The 27,534-nt window shown below is 32.1% G+C and overlaps 1 protein-coding gene across 1 annotated transcript in view; it reads right to left on the bottom strand.

The window, feature by feature from the left end:
* Positions 1-27,534, bottom strand: part of LOC143922528 (glutamate receptor 1-like) — a 106,562-nt gene that overhangs the window by 16,116 nt on the left and 62,912 nt on the right. Inside the window, exons 4-7 of the mRNA XM_077445794.1 lie at positions 18,407-18,514; positions 16,912-17,146; positions 11,563-11,657; positions 2,284-2,451 (exon numbers count right to left, since the gene is read on the bottom strand). Coding sequence (XP_077301920.1) covers positions 2,284-2,451; positions 11,563-11,657; positions 16,912-17,146; positions 18,407-18,514 — 606 coding nt within the window. The remainder of the gene's footprint in view (positions 1-2,283; positions 2,452-11,562; positions 11,658-16,911; positions 17,147-18,406; positions 18,515-27,534) is intronic.

Here is a 27,534-nt window from a genome sequence, read left to right as displayed (position 1 = left end):
CACATATGTACATACATATAGGTACATATACTGGTCAAAATAAATACATACTACATCTGAAAACATACCTCAACTTTAAGTTAGTAACAGATTATATGGAGAGGATAGATTTTTGTGAAAACGTCTCTCGACTAGTAAATTGAGTTGGAAAGTCACATTTTTGTTTCGCGACACATTCTTAGAGTTATCGTAATACGATAATCATGACGATAATTCGCAATACCTAGCAAATTTTAACGCATTATTGAATTCAAAAGCATTCGTCAACACATCGGAACTGTCAAAACTCAACTGTTACATTAAAAATGACGCACACTGTTGAAAGTGTATTTGCGCTTGTATAGTTATAATTTACTCGTTGAACTGTATTCAAACATGGATGATCTAAAGCGCCATTAGGATTATGTACATATATTACAACTGAAAATACACTAGCATACACTAAAAAATACACTCACTATACCAGTGAAATCAAGAAAAAAATCAAAAGTTATTTAAGTGTTCATTTTAAGTGGTGTTTATCAGTCCACCCTTCAGATTTACGTTTATTAAATTACTTATTTAATATGTACATACATACATATGTGCAATAATAATAATGGGCATGACGGCTTGTCCCCATATAATCCTGTGTCTACCCTGTCGGCGAAATAAGCGAGACAATAGTCCAATTAAACGAGCAGGTGGACTATAGGTATATATACAAATGTATAATAATACATATGTACGTATAATTATATGTATGTACATACACACATTAACCGTAAACTGCGTCGGTCACCCACCGGCTATCTGCGATCTGTTGGACCGCTGTGTACAGAGACCGGCATATTAATTAATTGACCACGGTGTATACGTACTATAATGGTCATTGAGATGTCTTAATTATTCAATTATTCATATGCATATGCGGCCTCGTATGATAAGATTATCGTGGTATTGAGTTTTGCACGATTTATATGTTATATGTATATACATATTTGCATACGTTTATTTTTCATAAATGCCATACATTTTCACAGGTTGCCTAAACACCTTTCAATCAATCTGCTTTAGGTCATCGACTTTAGAGAGTCTTTAATTAATATTATATATTAGATGTATTATGAGCATTTATAAGAATTGTAAATAGGTTTTTGAGCTATTTTTCCTATTATGCTGTACATAAACATTAGAATAATATAATACTATGATTACTAACAAAATTAAATTTAAATTGTAAAATAGAAAATGATCAGTAGATCAGTAGCTATTAAAAAGATATAAGATGTATTGTGAATATAATTTCGTAATAATAAAAAGCATTTAAAAATCAAAATCAAACCTAAATCGACACTATGACTTTAACTTCGTATGATGAATTTTCCGTACACGATCGTGATAACGATGAAAATGAATAAAAATCATTTAATTTATTAGTGAATTAAAAACGTATATGAAACGTTGTGAAAGTTTGTAATATTTAGTTTATATAAGACTTTAATTATCTTTGTAAAAATCTGTAATTGGACTCGGGTGTTATATATATATTATATATTTACTCTTTGTTTTTATGCATGTCTACATCTTGTTGTTTGTTGATTTTTCAATAAATAAAATAAAATAAAATAAGACGAGGGGGAATGAGTGAATTATGATTTGGCCAAAACACTCCAATAATTGGGCCACGGATATCACCAATATATAGCTTTATATAAACTATTAGTCAATTGAAAACGTATATGAGAAAGTATAAAGGCTTATAATATTAAGTTTATATGAGATGAGAGTAAATGAGAGTGTAATAAGTGTTTAGCCTGTGAGTTGTAAAGGGGTTAATAAAAGTAAATTTGAGATCAATGCGATTGCAGCATTGGAAGTTAGAAAAAAAATATTGATCGTCTTCGTCGCATTTTTTGCATTATGAATATAGAAAATCAGACATTTAGTAGATTAGAAGCGGCTCAAAATCAGTTCACAAATTTTTGATGGGCAGCAGCTTCAAGGAATCGGTCAACTGGTCAAAAAAATTAGTCAATCGAGTTAAAAAAATTGACTGTTTTTTTCATTTTTGCAAAAAAATCCTAAAATAATTCGTACGTAATTCCAGTCAAAAACAACTCGGAAGATTTATATTTAGATTTGAAACAAATATAGCTAGGGGTTAGTTTCTCAAATGATGTTTAAATTAGCTCAAAATTCTATTTTGAAAAATAAGATCAACGGACAGATCGGCAACGAATTTATACTGAAAATCAGCGTGAAAAATAAATTAGTAAGGAAAAGTCTCGAACAAACGATTACCCATATTTCCTTGGAGAGCGGATTCAGAAAGCTGAACACGCCCGGTTTCTGCTTCACCGGTTTCTTGATCATGATGGATATTCCCAACGACATGAAAGGCTTGCTGAAGTCTATCACCCGTTCTCGCTCAGACGTAATAGTCATCGATGCAATCGCTATGTCGGCCTCCTGAAATGACAAAATTACAAAAAAATCATTTCAAATACGAATATGTACATAAAGAGTCGTAAATCAAACTGAATTTTCCATTTATTGCGAAATTGGCAAACGTCTGCAAATTTAAAGCCAGACGAATTATGAAGGATGATCAACAAATGATTTCCAATTAATATTTTCGAATACAATTTTGAATTTCGTTACACACAATATGTACATAAAGGTTTTGGCGTCTCAAGTTTACGCTATAGTAGTTTCATCCATTAATTAAACGTGACGTACATTTAAACTTTACTGTATGTTTCAGTATATGTAATTTTACTTGACTCTAATATATATATATATATCCTTTTATAGCGAGGCAAGTAAACAATGGGCCGTATTGGTTACACAGTATATAAATTCAATAATATTTAGAAGCTAATGGAAATGTAAGAAACAACGTTCTCTTCTTTCATTATCAACCTAGACATATCCTTGGCACATTGATTATTTTTTTTTAATTAGTCAGAAGGAGAATTTTGGTCCTCACGGTTTATAGAAAATATTTAACGCTTATATTATGTACATTAGATGTCCGTGGTACTAATAATTACAATCAAAATAAAATACTTGTGTTGTGTTGATTTCAATGGGTGATTTCAGAAAGGAATTGGTACATGAATTAAAATAAAAAGTTATATGCTATTCATATATAAATATACGGTCTCCCTCACGGGACCGAAAGTGAAACGCCCGAAAACGCAAATATCGGAAGTCAAAGATCGAAAATCGAAAGATCTTAAGTCGAAAGTTAAAAAAAAGGGTGCATGGTGAACGGTACTATGTACATAAACAATATGTATATATGAGTGGCATGCGGTGAAATTATCTCTCTTTTTGTCATACAGCCTTGTTTAATGTGTGTGCTCAGAATACGGGAGGAAAAGCCTGTCCCTCTTGTTCCTGTTGTATCCTGCTCGCGCAAATTAAGTGAGTATGTACGACGGGGGAAGATACCCGATATTTGCGTTTTTGGGCGTTTCACTTTCGGTACCGTGAGGTAGACCCATCAATATAATATAAGGTAATTTATAGGTGCACGCGCACGTATTAATAGAAAAAGTTGAGTGTGCGCATTACACGATCACCGATCCAACCCGTTCACACGTTCGAAATGATAAATTAACGTGTGTGACTTAGTGTGTGTGTCCGCTCCCGCGCATGCTTAAGCGCATCTAACGCTGACGTCACCCATCACTCGGCACTCAATATTAAGAGCACATGTCAGACGCTCCACACCCCCCACTTCCCCGTTACCCCGCTACCCCAAGGTGACTATTTTTTCATTCATATTCTATTTGCCACCCGCCACTTGGTTATAAATATGACTGAAATTACTCATTTTATAAAGAAAAAATTGCTTTACTTACAATGGGGTGCGAATATATGAATTGAGGTCCGTTTATATTACCCAGCACTGCAAGGTCAACAGCACGGACAAGACTACCTCTATTCACACTATACAGCAATGCCCGTTTTCGACTCGTATATACATACATACATGCTATACATAAATGAGGGCAAGAAAAAATCGGCTTACATACATAATATATATATGTACATACATACATTATAAGGCCGAGTCAATATTGTCACAGGATGTCGTTTCTGAAAATATTAATGGGCACTTAACACTTTCGCTAGTACGAGTGCACTCACCACTATGACGTCACGTCATGCGTAAATATTTCCACGGTGGTGATAAATAACCGTTTCGGTGACATGTACTACAGTATACTACGATAAGATCGTGTCGGTTACTATTGTTATGCATACGTTACGTACATATTACGGAACATATGAATTTTTCTATATAGAATGAACCAAAAAATATTTTTTATACTGCTGTTTACGTGCAGTGGTTGGTCTGTGATGTGCTAGAATTAATAAACTTTTATCGATAGAAAGTATAGTTTTTTTATGAAATTGTTAAAAATATACAGGAATTTTTTTTAGTGACTACAATATGACTATGATTATGCTCCTACAACCAATTCATCGGCAAAAAAACAGGTTTGCACCAATCATGAACTGGAATTATTTTCGACAGTTCTTTGAAAGATCGGCATATTTTGCATGCTTGTTTAGATTCAAATGGCGTTATTTAATGTTTCACGGATAATATTTCAAATGACTTACAGCGGCCAAGTGACAAGTACATATATATAAATTTTTCTTTGCAAATATTGTAACGTGCAGAGAGGTCACACGATTTTAATCAAAATTACTCCGCACATCATCCCCCTCAATCTCCACAAAGGACTTCAATATAAAAAATTCCGTCAGGTTATTTAATGCGGACGGACAAGTCGCGTGAACCTGTCTAAAAACGGGTATTAAAAGTCTTTAGGGGTGGGTTTTAGGGGATGAGGGTGGATGGGGATGGTTTTACGGCCATCGACGAGGGATAATCTATGACGCAGCTTCTCAAACAGATATCCCTTTTATGACGGCGAGCGGTTTTTTTCAACGTGGAAGACGATCATCGCCTCGAAATACATATATCCTGCGTATGTTTTTATTTGTATATCAGAATATAAAATTTATGTTTGAATAATAATAATATTAAATACAACAAGACCCAATTTAATTAAAACTATTTAGGCATTTTATCGTCTGGATGCATTATATAACGGTATATATTGAAACATAATACATATAAATATGAATTCCATTCGTTTTGAGTATATTTATAATTAAGTCGCTTTTTAACTTTGTTATATTGTAAATATTAATACCGTGTATTCTACCGTGTAAATATTAATATCATGTATTCTACACGGCATTAGAGACTCCTGTAATGCCGCAATGCTTCATACTTAAACATAAATAAATATATGTAACATTATAGCGTAGATATTAGGTAATGGGTGTTCATGGACCGTTGGTTTACCATCGCTAATCGCCTGATCTTGCGTTCGCGCTAAAAAGCCCTGACCGTATAAACGAGCCATATACAACAACCAATAAGGTGTCGCGATCCATCGACCAATGATCTCTCTTTGTTGAGAGTACACGCTTGAGTATAAATATTGGGCGGTTTCGAACCGTGGTTCATTCGGAACTGGATCGTCGTTGGAACACCAATAAACTATCTCTACCACTACTAACTCGGAAGGGCCTCTACACGTCCACGCTGCAATATTAATACAAAACATATAATTGTACCGACTTTCATCAACATTTCTTATGAGAGGTTGTCTATGTATGTATGTATGTATGTATTTCAGGATTCCTTATGAAGAAAGCTAAAATATTGAAATTTCCGTTATTTAAACAAGGGCTGCATTTGAAACGTCCAAACCAAAAAAAAATCAAATCAAACCGGAACGGGTGGAGCATACAAGAGAGGAGAGGGTGGGGGGAGGGGGTGAAATTCCCGCTTTATATGTTTTAAAGAGAAAATCCTCCCCTTCCTTTAAGGGATGAGAAGGGGATGGAGAGGCGATCGAACCGCCGTGACAGGGGACGATTGAAACAAGTCGCGGAAGTGGACGCGCTGCGAAGGTAACGTTAATGGCGTGTAAGGAGCCAGAGGGGCCGGATTAGGGCCACGAATCAATTTGTATTCGGGTCTCATTTTTACGTTAAAAGCTTACACAGCTGTTATTCATTGCGGCGATTGCTTTCGTGGGTGGAATTGTCAAATATTTTTTGGCCGGAAACCCCCCCCCCCCTCCCCCTCTCAAGGTTCCGGAACTCCCACTCCCTCGGCAAGCCCTGTCTCTCCTCACGTACGAATTGAATAGGTTATATTAAAGCAAGCATTCTCAAACGCGACACAGACTTTCATATTTGCAAACTATGTAGACTGAACTACATTCCACGTACACAGGCAATTATTAGAAAAATGCTCGGTTACTATTTGGTCATAAAAATAATGAGTTGAAATAACAAATTTTATTTAGGGGTAAAAATGCAAGTATTATTTTATGGTAGATGGCAATTATAAATATTTAGCCAGCGTTGCTCAGGTAGATGAATGGATAGCGAGTGATCAGACTTAGATTTTATTTTATTTCTTCAAATATACTGAATGCAGGGTCTTCATATTTTATGTATGTATGTACATACATACATATGTACATATGTACTCGTCATCAAAACCACTATGATCCGATTTATTTTATTTTATTTTATTTTTACATTCATATACCAGGAAGGCTTGACCAGGAGGACCCCAATGCGCCTTCCTGGACAATTAATTACAAACAATGCAGCATTTTATTATTATATAAATCACTGTATTTCCAGAAGCTGAAGAACACGAAATAACAATTAATTAATTACAGAGTTAATCCATTGAGACATCTATGGACTTAGATTTTGTACATAATTTTTACAAATTATACACACAATAAATAAAGAAGATTTGTGAAAACAGGAGATATGATTTTTTGCCAATTTTAAGGGACCGTTGTTGACAATGATCAGATAAAATTGGCAAACTCTGATAATAAACGATCGATTTGGAGTCACAAATACCCCAAATCTAACCAGCAGTGTGGCGGATCGAACCCACTGATCACTTGGTGCTAAACATACACGCTACCATTAAGCCATACTGCTGGCTATTTATGCCATTTCGAATAAAAACATTGATCAATATCAACGAGTATTATTATTTTTGCGGGAAACTTCTGTATACGTGCCTCACAGATGTAAGAGAGAGGGGGAATTCAGTACGCACCGCACTGAACGGTCAGCGTGAGAATGATATCCGCCTTGAAATGACGGCTCTGTTTCAGTCGTATTTTTTTCATTTCTTGCAATTATTTTGTATTATACGACGCTTAATAAATGATAAAGTGATTTTACTTGTAACGTGACAACGTCCGAGTGACCAAATTAGTGGACTCAGTCTGAGTGCACTCGTATCTTGTCAACCCGGTATTACGCTGCAGATATGTTTACGAAAAATCGAATATTTTCCGATTTCGAAACTATAAATTATTGTTTTCTGTTATTTTATTCCGATTAGTTCATCAGCTGATATTTATTTTATTTTATTTTTACATAGATATACACCAAGAAAGCCTAACAGGTAATCCCCAATGCACCTTCCTAGCCAATTGCAAACATTGCAGCATTTTTTAATACATCAATCGCTGAATTTGGTGATGCTAAAGAGCACGAAATTAACTATTAATTTATAAATGAATAAATCCATAGAAACATCTATGGATTTAGACTTGTACATACATTTTTACATATTGTACATAAATCAAATTCAGATATTAGTGACATGGCGGGTAGAATGGTGTTTGCCAATTTGATGGAGGAACCGTTTCCTTAATCAAATCAGATAAATTGGCAAACTCTGATAGGAAACGATCGACTTGAAGTCATAAATATCCTATTCTGACCAGCAGCATAATAGATTAGCACGGGATCGAACCCGGCAACCTCTCGGTGCTAAAGATAAACACAACCACCGAGCCATACTGTGGCTACATTTTAAAAATTGTCAACAAATTAAGAAAATAAGTAATGCACTTGAAAAGGTTCGGTGTTTGGTTAAAGAGTTAAAGTCATTAATATGAGCATACATATGTAATGTACATAAATCTCACAATTTAATCTCTGAATGTGGAATTGAGATTCACATTTCGTCTCCTGCCTAGTGAAATAGAATGAAGTGTAGTTTTTATTCAAATAGGGAGGCTTCACAGATGAAATATCTTAACTGAAAGCGTTTATTTGGTGTCAAAATTGATATGGGACAGTAATTATTCATTATAAATCGCTTTTTTGTTGATTTAATGTGGTATATACCCAGAGTATCATATGAATATACAAATGTACATATGTATTATAGTTATCAGAATTACGGACAGAACAGAATCGGAATCAATTTTTATATATAATAATAACTACACATATGCACTAATCAGTTTCTACCCGATGAAATATCATCGCATGGATGTTGGTATAATAAGTTATTATATAAAAAAAAATTAAAAGAAATGTTTCGGTCCTGTGGTCAATCCGCATGCGGTCGAATTTTTTTCGAATACTTTTTAAATATATTAAATTGAATATCAATGTTTTATTGTTTAATATGAAAAAAGGTAAAAACTACTTACCTACATACATATAAACAATATAAAACAGCAATAGAAAAATTAATTAATTAAATAAATTTTCATAAGATGGCGCTTTAGCGCGGAGACTTTAGCGTCGTCTATTAGCCTAGACTCTAGACCCCAGAGGAAACATTGGTAGTAAACAGTATATATAGAAGTTTTTTTCTTTCGATATTATATTCGTGCGTTTTGTTAGCAGTGGTTTAGCTGCAACGTACATATGTATGTCGAATCGAAACGACTATTATAATACAGCGAGCGTTATCTTACACAGATACACATACACACACACAGACAGACACACACACACACACACACAGACACACATAATAGCGATATTATCTACCTACATATATATGATATATAGGGGTGTATACGTACCTGTATATATAATTATTATTTTTGACCATTGTGGTGCATTAGGAATTCCTGTAATTCTACAGTGGTCCAAACTTTAAATAAATAAATATAATGAATATACATACATACATACATACTATTCTCTTGCCACATTCGTCATTCTCTTCTTATACCACACTCATCGCTTTGGAGCAATATTAAGTTAAGACGAGCGTGAAATAAAATAACAAAAAGTATTAGTGTTTTTAAATTTGTACAAAATTACGAAACTACCTATGTACATAGATAAGAGGCTTTGTGATTTTTGCTGAGATGTGTCGCTTACGACTGAACATATGTAGGTATATACATATGTCTGTACATACATACATACATACGTGTACAAAATATTTGTGCATAAGCGTGTTGTAAAAGGTAAAAAAAATTAGAACCTCGGTAAGTATATATCAAGAGATACGTATATACATACATATACATATACCGATCCTTTTCTCCCAAAATTTTTTACTTCCATTCTTTCCATTTCGTATATAGATAAAAATATCTAATTCCGACCCTGAAGTTCGTCGCACGCCTATTGATGGATCATTATCGTCGGCGAGCTTTTTTTCTGGATTACCGAGAGTGGTTCAATTTTGACCGCGCGCGTTGAATTCGCAAAGAATCGAAGCCATTGTGGTGTGATCAAAAAATACGTCGAATGTCGGTATTACATAAAAAAGTATAAGAATCTTCAAAGTGGATCTCTCGACTAGCCGCACAATTCGTGCCTTTTTTATTGTGGCTCATTCTGCAAACTGTATAAATTCACGGTATAAATTCATTCCATGAAAAATAGGTAGAGACTAACCGACAGCTAAAGATTATCTAACTATCACATATTATACATATTTTCACTACAAATTTACTATAATTTATTTAAACATACAACAAAAGGCATACAACTATCAAATTCGACTAATGTTAAAAATTATATTTTTATCTGACAGTAAATCTGATATTATATCTAGCATATTAATAATACTATTTACATATAAACTAGGATTATCCGTTAACCCTTGCGGCACTGTGATGGATAGTGTGTGGCCAGGACTTTTATATCTTTAAATATACGGAATGCAGGGTCTTCATTTTTATGTATTGCTCATAAAAGCCTTTATAATTCGAAATAAAAATAACCAAAAATATCAACAGAAATAATTATTTTTGTGGGAAGGGAGAAAGAGGGGGGAATTCAGTACGTGCCACGCTCAACGACCAGTGTGAGAATGATATTCGCCTTGGAATGACGGCTCTGCTTCAGCCGTATTTTTTTATTTTTTGCTCTTATTTTACATATATTAGGCGTGTAAAACATGATAAAATGTTTTTTATAGCTAATTACAATAATGATCCTCGCAGATTTTGTATTATTTGAACTTAAAACACACATGTTTAACTGGACGATTGGCGTTCAGTACAGTGACTAGCGGATTTTTTCAGCACAGTAAGGCAAGTGTTAAAGCAAAACAAAAAAAATTGTTTGAAGTTTTACAAATGATTGTAATAAAATAAACTATTGTTAATGTAAATATAAAAATGGTCACATAAATTAATCATTTAAAACAGCAACTTTGATATTTTCATTTCCACAAGAAATCAACCAAAGAAGTCAATGAGACAGTTTTCATTCTGTGTCCTAAATTCATTATAAATAAAACGTGATTTTAGATTTTCTTTTTTTACAAGTTAGTATCACGATATGTAAATACAATAAACAGTTATATTTGAAAGTCGCGAAAGTCTAATATTCGATTGCAACAGCACTTTATCTGTTTGACGTAATTTATAAATTGATATCACTTATTTTTATTCGATACTAGGGTTTTTTAGCCGGCTTCGCTCGGTATTTGAAATATAAACCGCTTAAAAATGGCCAATCTAATAGTAAACATTTTATTAAATTTATTTGAATAGTTTTATTTAATTTAAATTTATTTGAATATTCATTTGTTCGATGACGTCACTGATTTACGAACCAACAATAATTACATACATACATAGTTATAAAGTCTCTTTCGAAATTATATATTAGATGTCCAGAATCTCGAAAAAGGTTTATTACAGGCCATCATTGTTTGTAAATATTTTTAAACGCAAAATATTATATTTAATGTTCTGCGAAATACTTCTTGAAATGAAGAAAAGTGGGCTTATGCCACTTTCAAATATAACGGCTTATATGTATACTAATAATATAATATAAACGCCGAAATAATTCAGAATCAGGCCAGACGAAATAATTTAGATATAAAATGAATGTATAGAAACACATTTTTCGATAGATTCTTTCATTCGTACGAGTGAATGAGGAAAATTTTAATAATAATAACAGAGAGAGGATTTTTACGCGTAGTTAGGTACCAGTGAAAATCTCAGTCGTTTCACATTAGGAATATATAATAATCGCATTAGGCGCGAAGGGTCGCTCTTTTGTTATACCCTCTACCCCCCTCCCCGCTCGCCCCCCTAGAGGAGCAAAGTGGGTGCCATCCGAGACGTCACTCAATCGGAAGATGAAATGATGTAAGAGGTCGGCGAGGGTCGGTCCGAGAGTGGGTTGGGTGGGTGGGAAGTGGGTGGTTTTCTTACTCACCTTTCGCACCAGCTCTCCCACCAAGCCGTCCCAGCCTCCCTTGACATCCGGATTCTCAGCGCCGTAATTTCCGTCTTTCACAATGCGCAGCTCATCTGTACGAAACAAAAAAGTATCAAAAAAATGATCATAGTCAGCCAAGAACATGGAGTTTTTAACTTCGAGAGAGAAACGGTTACGTGTAAATTGCACTAATTTCCCGCTGCTCTTCATCCCCTTCGTAGTGCATCCGCCTTGCGACGCATTACCCAGACTCCGGATGGACTTTCAGAATAGTTTCCCGACAATGAAAAAGACCGCCTTCACAAGTGAGAAATTTGTTATCTTTCGCATGAGTGAAATTGCATGCAATTCTTTCTGGTTCACCACAAAAATCACTACATTCTCGCTGATATGAAACTTTTTCAATCGACTATATTTACTGAATGTTATATCGACTACCTTTTCTGAATTGATTTTATACTTAAAGTACACTTGGCAACAAAAAATACATTTTTTACTTACCGGAGCGGATACTAATCAACCAAAGTTTGACTCATCGAATTCGAATACGATTTTTGCTGCCTTGCTTTGGTTAAAGAGATACCGTGCGTTAAAAAAATGTGCAATTTTTACAGATTTTTGGCTATTTCAGTTTTTAATTAAAAATGTAGTCTTATTGTACCAAAAGTGGGTATTAGAATAAATAGTCAGATGTTTTTTCTATTGATTGTAATTTTTTATTTCTATAAAATAATAATAACTAATTATCTAACAACTTTTAAAGGTAATTTTTTTTCCCTTAATATCATGAGCTAATTTTGCTAATTTTCGACGTGATCAAGTTTATAAGGGTTAGTTTTCAATTTGAATATCTTTTATATTTTATCTGAGCAACTTATTTAAAATTATAATATGAAATGTTCTAAGCGGATCCGCTCATCGAGCGTGATAAAAATATTGAGATAATAAACCAATCCTTATTAGTGTGGATAACAACAATATTGTAGAAAAAAATATATATTTGACTTTTAAAATTCGTTAAACAATTCATTATAAGTATTTCAAAGCAAAAAATAATTAAAATCAATAGGAAAACCATCCGACTATTGATTTCAGTACTCAAATTTGGCACAGCAATACTATATTTTGAATTAAAGACTGCAAAAGCCAAAAATCTGTAAATATTGTTTTTAAAATTTTTTTCAATGTTCATATCGAATACAAGCGAGAGCAAGCCAAAAAAAAATCCTCGTCATATTTGAATTCAGTGAGTCACATTTAGCTAAAATACTTCATATTAAACATCTATACCCGAAATTGTTTTATCTCCAATGGGTCTCAAATTTTACCTGCTGGCGTCAAATAAATGGAAAATGAGAATGAATTATGATTTTGTTGGTGAGGTTAGGTTAGGTTAGTGATATCATTTATTTTTATGTAAACATCTCAACAGTTATTGTCGGGTTAAAGTGGAAAACTCTGAGAAGATACGGTCGATATGAATTTTACACAATAGACAATCGTTACCAAAGAAGATATGGAATATTTTCTTCTATTTTAAATGAAATTTGAATCCATGATCCTTCACCTGGTATACCAATACCGATGAATCAGTCAGAATGTCTTTCTGGACTTCACTTAATTCGAAACCTATCACGTAAGGGTAAATTTGGCTTCGCGTTTCTATCATTTTTACGACCTACGAACTGGTAGCAAGCAGCGGGAAATTGAAATTCATCAGCTACATAACGATATATTATATTTTCAATTCAAATAAATACATACTTATATAGTATACTAATATTTTATACATTAAATATTGATATTCTTCCCGCCTAGAAGTAATTAAAATAATCATTGTTATAATATTTGCAAAATATTTGTTTGTATTTTATTTAAGCACATAAATATCCGCAAGCCTCGCAATCGAAGTTTTCAGCTGTTAATATCGAAAGTTTTAATGGGTTCGATGCAGTCGTATGTAAAGTTTTTATACAGAAGTTCACAAAAGACACGTCCCAGAAGCAAATATTCATTTAAATTTAACTCTGACTTAACTGAATGCGCAAACGAAAACGGCTCTTGATATATTGTAACGTTCATTAAAATGACGGAAACTAATACGTATAAATATATTGTATACCATTACAAATGAAAGATATTCTGAATGAAACCAGTTAACAAAATTAGCTTACTTTATACATTATGCATATGTATATGTGTAATGTATATATAAATACGTAGATGATAGATCTTTTCAATAAAAAAATCGTAAGAAAAGTAACAAAATCTAAGAAAGTTCAACATCCCTTTTCACTATTTTCCGTAATCTTACAGAATAGATCTACCAATTTGCATTGAACTGTATCAAAATAGTTAGATCCGTTTTGTAATATGTATAAAATGTGTTTTACGTATTGAAAATCAGAGTGCATCATGAATTTTCATTTAACGTTTCGCCATTTTCTTTATTATAAATATTTAGGGCGAAAACAAAATGGCGCCCACACATTGTCCGCAGAACGTTTCGCCGAGTTTTCCGCATCTCAGTTTCAAATTGTAAGTTCATTTCCATCGCGGCAGTAGCTAATATTAGCCAACTTCGAACCGGTAACGTTTGGATCTCATTTCGAAGAGCTCGTAAAAATGAAGATTTCATTAGATTTTCGCGCCCGTAGCTTCGCACTGACTTCCGAGACGCCGATTTTTCCCGTCTCGCTTATTATTTTTTTATTTTATTTTATTTTTACCTCTCTGTCTCTCTTCTAAGACCCTTTTCCCCCCCACAGATGGTCTTTTCTCTTTTCGATATCAACATTCTTAGGAGTATGCCCTAGGAAGCGTTATTTGATAACCTTCATATTGACGTGACCGAAACGAAAAATGGGCCAAAGTCGAGTGAATCAAATTAGCTTGTATCTATTCTCAATAACAAATATACTCAAAATTCTAAGAAACTCTAAAAACGTTATTTTACCACATTATAGTGTCAATCTTATAAAAAAAACTACATCAATCAAAACATGTAAATATCGTAGTAGTGCAATGCATTTAGTCATCTGTGGTTTTAAGTCGACATAAGTGATATTTATAAATTAAGTTAAAAGAGTAGTAGCAGCGATTAAACGATTGTTTGATGACTTGTACGGTGATACGGTGACGTCTTGTAGAAATGAGAGCTGACCGACATCTATTTAATTTAAATGTAATACTGAATTTTTGTTAAAATTTACGGCAAGATGATACCCCAATACAAACGACTCAGTTTCTTCGAATCGCCGATCCTTTTTCGACTTGCGTACCCCATGGCAACCTATTTCCAAAAATACCAGAACTTGTAATTCAATAAGCCTCCAAATATCTTCTTTCCCCAACTGTGAGAGTACATATTTAAATATTTGCTATATAAGCTTAATAGACACATCTAAGTCGCTTTTTGAAATTTAGCCACGCACATTAATTCAAAATATGTATGAAAAAAATAGTCATCGTCATATTTTCATCTACATATATGTATGTATTATATATTTGAAGCAAAAGTCAAAATATTGTTAATTTTATTTTTAAATAATTCTTCAATTGACATAATGTTTCATCTATTTAAGGGCTTATCCATTTAAATGCGAAACACCGATATATCGTTGTTTATGAAATGGCGAGAATATTTGTATGTAACTTTTTTTTGCGCTCGGGTAGTTTTTTAAATCTACTATTTTGTATTAATAATAATATAGATTATAATCAACAAATATAAATAGAAAATCGTTTTCTATTATAGAGGTCACGAGGCAGCGTGCAATTAAATGCAACGAAAATGCACACTAATTGTTTACCATACCATTTACATTCAAATTTTTTTAATTCGCATTCAATTTTGACAAATTTAGCGCCCCCTGTTTCTTAAAACCCGCCCTCATCCCCTCCCTTTTTCATTCGTACAAAATAATCAATAATCGTAAGTATTTTTTTGTTTTTTTACGCATCCCTAAATGATTCCTCATTCGCTTCCATATTCGGATGTGACCAACCCATGATTTATATGTATTTGAGGAATATAAGATGGTCACAAAAATAAATTCGATATTGAACCTTACAGACACATTCACACATACCGGCAGCATTATGAAATACTAATAGCTATGATAGCATTTTCGATACAAATTGAGCGCAAATGTATGGAAACTTGCACATGACAAAAGTCCTACTTCTGGCTGTCGGATTTTGTTCGAACTTTTTTTATTACTTAAACTCCTATCAGTATTATACACAAGAAGATTTTCAACACATTGATACAAGAATCATACTTGAATTTTTTCGTGAAGAACACATGTTTAAAAGGTCGAAAAAAATAGTGTAAGAAAAATCGAACAATAGTAAACTGTCACTTCCGGTTGACGGATGCTTACCAAATTTTATATAACTTGGTATTAAGCTTAAACTTCTAGATATGAAATTTCAATTCAATAAACCAAAGAGTTTCTGAGAAAAACAAAAAAACCTCGATTCTTTAGAGTAAAAGTACTACTTTCGGTTCAGATAAAAATATTATACGATATAAAATTTATAATTTATATTACATGTAAAATAAAGTAAAAATTTCAGTCTGATTCAGTTTTGGAGATAATTGCATTCAAAAAATTGGGGACACCTATAAGGGGAGGTAATGGTAATGGTCCCGTCAACTTAAAAATTTGAAAAAAAATTACGCGTGTCGATAAGAATTTTAGTAACCGATACTAAGTTTCAATTTGATAGGATTAACAGTGTTCAAAAAATCCCCAAAATACACAGACACACACACACACACATTTTTTCTAGATCATGAAAACGTGATCAGTGATCGAATTCGAATCAGTCAAAATCTCGAGTTATAATTTTCGCATGATCACAAAACTTCATCTATTTTTACTACATACATAGAATAAGTAAAAATAGCCTTGTAATTACGCATCCCTTAATGACCCGCTGCAAACCTTTGGTTGGGAAAAGCTGAGTTAGGATATTTGTCGAGATCCAAATCTTGCCAACGGGCAACAAACAGAGTATGTGCAAACGTTCCACGTATCTAAAACCAACAAACGGAATAATTCGCCTTATTCGATTTAATTACATTACACGCATACAACAGTAAAACGGGAACGATTCGCGTAAATCGAGATTGTGCGAAAGGCGAACGGGTGAAATAGTGTCGGTTTGTTTTTATGTGTATTGAAGGCGCGTCTGAAAATGTTTTCAGGGACAGTCTGTCCTGAATATGTATTGACCGAGGGGGGACACAAAAGGACACACACACACGTATATATTATATATAGGTACATATAATGGGTGTGTGTGGATACAAATGGACACGGAGGTTTATATCCTTACAATTGATGCCGAGCTTCTTGGCGATGAGGTCGGCGAGGTCCTTGCAGTATCCCTCAAAGCGGTCGTTCCCCTCGAGGGTCTCCCCGTGGTCTGCAGACCTCATCATGATATAGGGTTCTTCGACTATAGTAGTCACTATGTATGTCCTGTTCCTTTCTATGTCCGCTCCGGGTTTCAGCCGCATGTACTTGGCAGCCACCGGGTTCAGTCCGCTCTCGTCTGTCCACTCGGCCACCTGAATAAAATATACAAATGTATATATCCGATAATACATATGGACACATAACACACCACACATAAATCTGATTTGTCTAAAAAAATGTTTTTTTTTTTTTATAGATAAAATATGTACATACATATGCAGTGAAACGTCTCTCAATTTGGTTATTGCCAATATCTTATTGGTAACTAATTACTGAGACTGTCTTTTCTGTATACTGACCACGATAACTACAGATAAAAAAGGAATTCAAAGTGCTAAATCATTTAGAGATGGAAGTAAATCTAGACTGGATTAACCCTTTAAGTCCCAAGCTGTTATGCGAGGTACATGCGAAGAAGGCATTTTTTAGAAGGGGTAGTCTTTATTTTATTATTTAGTTAATATTCAGTTCTCGGTTTTAATTTTGCGGTCAACTCCATGATGTATAGTGTAATAAAAAATATTTAAATATAGGTTGTAATCAAGGAAATGAAAATGAAAAAGAATGAATAAAAAAATTTGTAATAAAATAATAATTATTGAGTTAGAATGTTGAACGACTTTTGATTTAATACTGAAGTACAAAGAAGGTCAAAAATTTTAGCAATAAACTTTGTTTCTTTATATTGCAAGCCGCTGGCATGCCGGTCCTTTGCTTTATGGTGCATCGCAAAAAATTGCTGTGAAATGCTTTTTCAGCATTACATTAAAATACTGTAAACTAATATCTGGTTATCTGGAGATGTTCAATATAGCTTTAGATTTAATAATTTTCACCGATAGAAAAAATAGGGCAGATTTATCGGCCCCTCTGATTAAAGATTCATTATATTATATTGATATAAATTTGTTTATTTTAACTGGGGGTTTACCGCACCAGCTTACTGGGGGTTTACCGCTCCTTAGGACGAGCCGCCCCTATATACGATCTTATTCTTATTGCCATTCTAGCAGGAAATATGAATAAAAGATTAACACGATGAAATTAGACCTAAAAACGAAAGACTATTTCGTGATTTCGTTAGAACCAAGGTTGATTTTTGCTCCAAAAATGCTGCTATTGGTATCGTTAGTACCGGTATTAGAATCTTCAGGTTGGATATGAAAAGAAAAGCTATGGTGTATTGAGCCACAGTGGCGACCCATATTGGATGTATTGAAAAGCTTGAAAGCTTCCGCTAGGCCTCTGACCTTTTTTTTGTCTTGTATATATTATACATAGTAGACCTACATATGTACATACTAGTAACAGTATGTTTAATATTTAAAAATGATAATTTAATTATTAATTACCTTAACCATGGCGCTGTTGACTGTCATCTCTACGACTTGAAGTGTATAGTTTTGCCGTCTGCCTTCATCATTGAATCGCACATCGCCTGTCAAACCTTCAATTTCAACCTGAAAAATTAAATATTCATATTCTATTAGATCATGTGTTGTACTGTACATATAATTTACATAAAAAATATTAAATAAATATTATAATATGTGTGTAAATACATTCGTTTATTTGAATAAAAATATCAAATTGATAAAACAGACAATCATTTAACAGGATGCATACATATGTATGTACAAACATACATACTATTAAAATAAATATATAAACAATTCAAGAACCTATGTTCCCAGATTTATGTAAATAAGCAAACGATTATTGTATGTATATTTTTTTAAATAATTATTATCATTTAATTGTTTTCTTTTATTATTTACGAATTATTATTATTTAATATTTAAACTATTTTTTATTAAAATTATTAAATGGCTATGTGATGATCAGTTTTAAGCAGTTGATCCCGAACAAAGTGCCATTATTGTCAATTTCTTAGAAAAATCATGCTTTTTTGTAGTATTTGACCTGACCATGAGTGGTATTTGGCCTGAAAACCTGGCCAAAAATATTTTTCATGTTTTTTATCAGAAAATAGCTTTCTGTACTATTATATGCTAGCTATTAACGATTGTAACCAATCTTGAAATTATTTATAAGTTTCGAAATTCAGTTACAAGTTTTTTTCTTCCAAGTCTTTAAATTTTTGAATAAAAAGCCTTTTGGTGCCTCCTCTGATTATATCATGATTTCATGACAAAATGACATGACAGATGCATTCAGGTCATATACATATATGACAAAATTCTCAGAAACTGTTATATAAATAAAGAATGAAAAAAGTTAAAAATCGGAGTTCCAAAATACGCTTAATTATTATTATAGATTAATTTTTTCATGGAAAAATTCGGGCAAACTTTGTTTTACTAGAATAATAAAAATATTGATCTTAAAGTTTCATATCACATATAGTGTACATACATATATACATATATGTTGTTCTTCAACGTCTATACTAAGTTTTTTCACCAAAAATACTTTTCACATAAAAATAATCACAAGGAAAGATTGTTTAGCAACAAATGACAGGATTCGACTCCGACTACATTTGGCTAGTGAGCTTAGCTCAGGTAACGACTGCGCAGTGTAACGTCATATTTATCTACCTGCTTAGGGACCCCAACATAAACTCAATTTGTGAAAGCTTAAATTTTTGATTTTTGACCAGCCTTTGAGGCTAAATTCCACACTGTGCACCGATCTTTGGTGATGATACTACCTATATAATGAATTACTGACTCATTTATGATATTTAATTTACATACAACTTTGTCTTCAAGTCACGTCAAGTCAAGAATTATAATACGATGATATAAAAATGTCTACAATACTATATAACTAATATATGTAGTACTAAATCAAACGTATCTGATTTACTCAACCTTTAAAGATCCAAGATTAAAATTCTCCTTCTCACAAACACAAACACATACAGACATACCTCTTTTTAAGAAAAAAAGCCCTCAATTTTATGGTGTTGAAGAGTTTTGTCAACGTCTCCTGACACCTTCGTCACGTCAGGACCATACACTGGCCTCTATCCTAACCAAACATGCATTATTATCGTTCGACAATCCTTAACAAGTTTTTCCCGAGACTCGGATCACGAGCGGTTCACATTTTTTCTTTCTCCTCGTCAATCGTATTCTCCTTGATTTTTTATTTCATTCTATTTTGCGACCTGTTTTCAAACGACGGACGCATTTTTCTCACAACCCAATCAATATGCCTGTGCGTGATCAATACCCACATGAAGCCTACGTAATGAAGAGCGGTTTTCTCCAAGGAAATCTTGTTGCTTTGGGATTCATTCATACAATAATTGTGATTTATATACATTAAAAAGTATGCTGGAAAAGTAATGTATAAATTTTTATCGTACAAATTCATGGTTTTTATAAAAATAAATTTTTATTCTATCGACTATTGAAACAACATAACATATTTATGCAGTTTTATAATACAAGTATGTACATAATTCTGTGATTTGGTATCCAAGTAAACATGAAGCATATATCTAACTCTCTCTGTCTCTCTGACGATTTTAAGAGTTTATAAAATAATTTTTATTTTGATAAAACATCGCAATGTGATAAAAAAAACTCAGAAATTGTGAGTCAAAAAATGATAACAAGATTTGATATAAGCAAGCAGAAATTTTAAGTTAACTAAAACTATGTAAGAAATCAGGAATGTAGGAGTATACGTAATTTGCATGTGCAGATTAAAGTAATCGAATTAATTATATGCAGTTTATAAAAGAAACCACATTTTTAATTGGAAAATGTTTACGTTGTATGAATGTATGTTTTACATATAATGTATACATATAATGTATATATATGTTTTGTTTTTGTTATGTCTAATTTATTATTTTGTTTCTTGTCTTTTCTGTTATATTTTTGACCATTGTGGCGCATTAGGAATTCCTGTAATGCTACAACGGTCCAAACTTTAAATAAATAAATAAATATATAAATAAATAATATGTACTCGTTAAGTTCAAAGTTCGCTCATTATATCGGATATAAACTTTAATAAGTTGGATACACGGAACTGAATTTAGCAATTGTCTCGCCATAGTTTTCCTACTTGGAAATGTGTGCTGAAAATCTAGTGAGAATGTTAGATTTAATTATTTCAGGCCGTGTGTATTTGCAGTGGGCAAGCGCGTATTTAGGAACGTGCCTTATTCGAATGTAGGATACAGAATGTTGCAAAACTACTACTCTTTTTCGAATCGAAAACGCGATCAAACTATGTAAATAAGTTTTGTAAGATCATTTCCTTGAATTGTTGAAAATTTTATGATTATAACTGATGATGTAAAAGTGAAGAAGTTGAAATGAAAAATAAATTATACACAAATAACAATAAAATTTAAAGGGAAATGTTTGTCTATTTTTATAGTAGGTATAGTAGGTAAGTCTAATGCGACCTTTATGGTAAGAAAACACTCAAAAGTGTGGCACGACACGTCTATGTAAGTAGACTGTAGCTATAATAGCGTGTCTTCAAGTTATTGTTAATTCGTACGGTCTTATTACTTCAATCTTCAAATATGGAAATCATTCTTATAGATCACTGTTAAATCTATGACAATACAAGGATAAAATATCACTGAAAACACTTCAGGGGGGCAGTTTCAGGAACAGTACAGACTAAGCATGCCAGCGCTTTTTTGCATGTGTAAAACTGTCTAAAAATGCTACACCTTTTTATGAACACAGCATACAAACAAAAAAATCAAGTCATCGATTGTCTAATAAATAAAATTTCAATCGATTTCAACGATCAACAATAAATCGTTCCCTTTTCAAATTCAGAAATAATAAAAAGTGAAAGCTACTGCATACAAATAACATTAGTTACAAAACAAATGAGAACGAAAAAAATAGCTTTTACCAATGTTTAATTGATTCGAAAAGTGATAGTAAAAAGGCGAGTATTCATCGCGAGTTCGTTAATGATTAAACTCCTCTAGCTTCATGTTAGAGACTAATATTAGTTTACTTCAATGTTAAATAAAATTACAAAGCAAGCTGAAGAGTGGAAGTCGTTTAAAATCAGATCACAATTTTATGACGGGCAGGAATGTCACTGAACTAACAGAGTGAAGCCAATAAAAAGCTTGTAAGTGAATTTTTTTACATGATCACAAAACTTCTTTCATTGCTACTCAGGGTTGCTAGACGTCCCTATTTGAGCGGGACTATCCCGAGTTCAACAGACAAATCTCGAGTCCCGCACTGCCTCTTTAAATCCCAACAACAAAATTTGTACATATATGTACAAAAATGTATGTAAATCGAAATTGTTTGATTTAAAAAGTACAAAAATTTCAGTCCATTAAAATCTTGTCCTAAAACCACATATGAAAATCGAATTTTCTTCAATTGCAAAATTAGCATAAATTTTCTTCAATTGCAAATATTATTTGCAATGTTGACCGTTATACGAAGATGTCTGTTTATTAAACAAATTAGTGAAGTGAAGCAAATGAGAAAGAAATATACATATCTATGAGAAATGGACAATATATTTTAAAGATCATTCCGCTTGCAATAATGTGTATAAAATTGTAGCCCACATCCTTTCAATTTTACATTCTATTCCAATTTTCGAAAGAATATTTAATCTAATGAATGCAACCTGGAGAAAGGATAGAAACAGATTATTGTTAGAAACCGTAGAATCTGAATTAATGCAATCGTATTCTGAAACAAGTTAAAAGCTAAGAAAAAACTTTTGTTAAAACTATTATGATTGCATAATTTTTTACATTTAAACCAAAATATAATTCCTGTAATTGTATGCATTATATTTTAATGATTGTGATTTCTGTGGATTATTAATTGACTATTTTTAATGTATATATGTTCTTATTTACATATGTACATTATAATTGAATTAAAAATATTTACTTCTTCATTAATTCTTAAATTTTTTTTTGATCGTTCGAAATAGTGAATGTCCCGATTTGTGATTTTGGAAATCTCTCAACCCTGTTGCTACTACACATCATATATACATATAAAGACGGTAATCTGTGTGTGTGTGTGTGTGTGTGTGGGTGTGTGTGTGGGTGTGTGTGTGTGTGTGTGTCCTAACTCTCGCCGAACATAATGAACGAATCGATAAAAATCGATTAATTCATTTTTCGACGAGACGACTTTGTCGCGACTCGAACCGATCACCCCAAATAGCCTGAATATGGGTCTAAATTGAGCTAATAATGGTCTCGGATATCACGCCAAATCCAATTTTTCATTTCGCCTTTTTTTTTTAAACATTAATTGAAATATTCCTTCTCGCCATATAAAAATACGTAATTTTAATAATTTCATTTAGCGAGGTTTTGAACCATTTTTTTTTCTTTTCATATAAAACAATTAAATATATATTTTTAATTGAAATTATTGAAATTAATTTATATTTTAGCGATATTTGAAAAATAAAATTAATTCCAAATCACGGAATAGAACTAAGGCCCCCTCACCCAGAACAGGTCGCTAGCCATTAGACTACAGCCTCGACAGAAAAAACGCTCTAAAATTACTTAATATTCGATTATCCTATAGAAGTATGGGGAACCAATCATTCGCGTATCTTCGGCTTTCGTCGACAATCTTTTTCGATTTCCGATTTCTTATGATCAACCATCAACCAGTATGGGGAACAAATTTTTTTTTTCATATTTTTATTATTTTCAGTTTTTTCATTTTTTTCAAATTTTTCATCTTTTTCATTATTTCCATTTTTTACATTTTTTTTTCATTATTTTCAGTTTTTTCATTTTTTTTCATTTTTTTCATATTTTTCATTATTTTCATATTTTTCATTTTTTTCATAATTTTCATTTTTTTGTGCCTTTGTCTTTCCGAAACCAGTCGATTCCATATCTTTAACTTTATTTTTATTCGAGTTTCAATTTATTTTCGAAACCACCCGTTGAAATCAACGGGCCCTACACTAGTATAATATATAGATAAAGTAAAAATAATAAATAAACAACCGATAAAGTGTAACGATGCGGAGATTTCTTAATTTTGATCATGCTGGCTGTGGCACAATCTACGGATGAATCATTTTCGCTTTTCTGTTCGAGGTTATACACCTTCATCACTTCTTTACCGAACAATAACTGGTCTTCCAGATATTAAATTATAGTCGAAATTGATACTTTTGGGACAGACTGTTTGTGGGACGTGCGGGAGGGTTTGGGGGTGGGAGTCGAGGTCCGTGACACGTAACCCCCATATGTCAGGGGGTGACGGAAACAACGCCCGATATGTTTGTCCCGTTTATCGACGTGTCAACAATTAACCCTTTGTCGCCGTAGCCCATTCCTTATATGCATTGACTGCTAGGTAACGTTGGTCTCCCAAAACCCTACTAAAGTTATGGTTTCCACATTTTTACTCGTTCTATGCATGCTTACGTACATACATATGTATGTATGCAGGTGTGCATTAGTTCGATTAACAACTGAAAATACTAGTATTGAAATTATAAATATTAAATCTAACAGCTTGAATAACACCTTACTTGAAATACGAGTTTTTTGAATATCAATTGTACGAAGTAAGATATTCTCGGAAAAATAGCAAAATTATGAAAATTGTATTTTGATTGGTTCACATTCGATGAATTCGTATTTCGAGCAATCGACATTCGAGGAACTATTATTTCGAGCAATGTGCAAAATTTAACAACTGATCTACCAGATTCTATTGGAAAGATCTGGATGATTATAAAGTTCAGATTGATTGAATCTTGTCTTTTTGGCTGACCTGACAATTGCTCAGATGGTTTCATAATAAGAATCGTTAATTGGTTTTTGAGCTTGTTTTCCTATTATGCTGTACATTTAACATTAAACATTTAAGAATTGTAAATATGTTTTTGAGCTCGTTTTCCTATTAAGCTGTACATTAACATTAGAATAATATAATACTGTGATTACTAACAAAATTAAATTAAAATTGTAAAATAGAAAATTATCAGTAGATCAGTAGCTATTAAAATAGATATAAGATGTATTGTGAACATAATTTCGAAATAATAAATGGCATTTAAAAATCAAAACATTAAACATTAAAATAGATAATACTATAATTAATAACAAAAAAATACAACTGTAAAATAGAAAATGATCAGTATATCAGCAGCTATTGAAATATATATAATATGTATAATGAACATAATTTATTAATAATAAAAAGAATTTCAAAAAAAAAAAAAATGACGGTTCCATACAAAATTAACTACACCAAAAATCCAACCTTATCAAGATATAAACCCATTCCTAGTTCTTATTTTCTGCGCTTAAGATAAAATGAAATAAAAAGAAACACGAGATAAAAAATAGAACCTTCACTGTATGGAAAATATGTAGTAAAAAGTTTAGACATTCTGCTCAGAATGGAGAATGCGTTAAATAAATACCAGTTTTATACACATTTTATATCTTTATACCTTTCGTTGAGCGGAATTTGAATAAAACATCTAAAAATTTGCTCTATGAAAATAAATTTGAAATATATACGCAAATTAAATTAAACGTTATAAAAATTAAATACAAGCCGTCTGAAAAATCTTATAAATAGAAATATGTTTATTCGATTTGTGTGTTTACATCATTTTTTTATATTCTTATACTCAAAGTCTCAGAGTTATCACCACTATATACATATACGAGATATCAACAGATTAAATGTTGTCAAATATAAAGGTGTATATAAAATAATCAGAAAAGGTTAATTAATTAACCTCAAATGGTTAATTTTTTAAGCACCTCTTTTGATATTTTTAATATATCTAATGTCCGAAATACATATCTACATATGTATGTAGATCTAGAAAAAAAGATGATGTTTACCCTCAATCGATTCTCAGAATTTATTGAGAGAATCACAAAGAAAGCGAAAGATTAACCATATGTGTACATACTAAATTTTAATCATTAAAAAACATCGTTATTCCCGCCTAATAAAATACAAATAGATTTTTTCCAATTATGAAATATACGTTCTATACGATTGGAAGGAGAGGGAGAAAGCATAATGGCGTCTTCCAAATAATAGCCTTTCGGGAAGCTGCGGGTTCACCCAGGCCAGTACCAAATTACAGAATAGACCTGTTCGGATTATTCGGCTATTAGATTTCAAAGCTTAATCCGAATAATGGCCAGGATTGAATATTCGTTTATCTACATAAATATATCGGTCGTGGTTGGGAACAGGGAGTTTCGATCGGTAAGTAAGTACATACATACTTACCTTCTTGCTTCTCACAAACGTTGTTTTGTTCATCGATCCGTGGCCATAAGACTCATAAATATTTACATCGCGATGTCCGGTATAATTTATCTTCTTTTTGGCTTCGGAAAAGTGTGTTTAAACATTGTTGTACCGTATTTATTATAAGTGGAGCTTGAAAAATGTGCGCGCCTTGCTCCGATTCCTAAACCGACTGATTGAATATTAATGTGTAAACATCGTTTCCCACTCGCATACATATATTATATGTAAGTATATTTGCAAAATGATTGTTTTATCCCGCTGAAACTGGTTTTGAACGATTTTAATAAATTGAAAACTGCTGGTTGTACCTTTTAAAGTACAAACGATTGTATAATGCTTCACATTTCGAATGTTTTTACTGTTTGTTTTGCAGTAAAATATCTTCGGGGGTGAATTTTTTCAATTTAATTTATTTTCCTTTTGTAGATAACATTCTGGATTTTTGTTGGTAGTAGATAATCTATCAATTCAATTTTTTTTGTATTTTATTTTATCAGCAGCTTGTATGTATATGAACTGGGAAAATTTTGATAGGAAATGATTGATTTGAATTCAAATATTTCAAAGTCTCAAAACCATCGAGAAAATTGAACATATTTTATCAATTCCAACAAAGCTGGATCTTTTGGTCAAAATACATACGATATGCATTAGCAAAAAATATCTCCTTAACCCTTTATGGGCGAATTATTTTTAAATAATTTTATTAATATAGCTTAAAAATGTAAAAATGACTTTTTTTTTATTATTATTTGTTTTAAACATTTAGTAATAATAGTGGGAAGTATGCTTCCCACAGATTATATTATATATAAAAAAAATTATGGATAAATTCATATATTTTTATGAACAATTGAAAGCAAATAATGTTGAAAGTAAAATGGTATGTACATCGAATATGAGATAAATATATAGGATTACAAAAAAAAATATTGAAAAAAAAAAGAAATATTATGGTAAGTATAACAAATTTGGAATAAAAATGGTACATCAAGCAGGAAATAAATAAACTAAGCGAAGCAAACAAATAATAATAATAATAATATTCCCATTTATGAAAAAAAAATGAAAGGTTATGGAACAGATCAATAACAATTTATTTATTTATACCTAATAAATTTTTGCAATCCACCACACGTCAAATACAATGTTTTTAGTTTTCGGGACTGTCAAAATACATATACCTTTTTATTAAGACTACGCTATTACTGTTTAAGTTC

Source organism: Arctopsyche grandis, chromosome 2 (assembly GCF_051622035.1).
Source record: "Arctopsyche grandis isolate Sample6627 chromosome 2, ASM5162203v2, whole genome shotgun sequence".
NCBI classification, from domain to species: Eukaryota; Metazoa; Arthropoda; class Insecta; order Trichoptera; family Hydropsychidae; genus Arctopsyche; species Arctopsyche grandis.
This window is presented reverse-complemented; position numbering and strand designations above follow the sequence as displayed.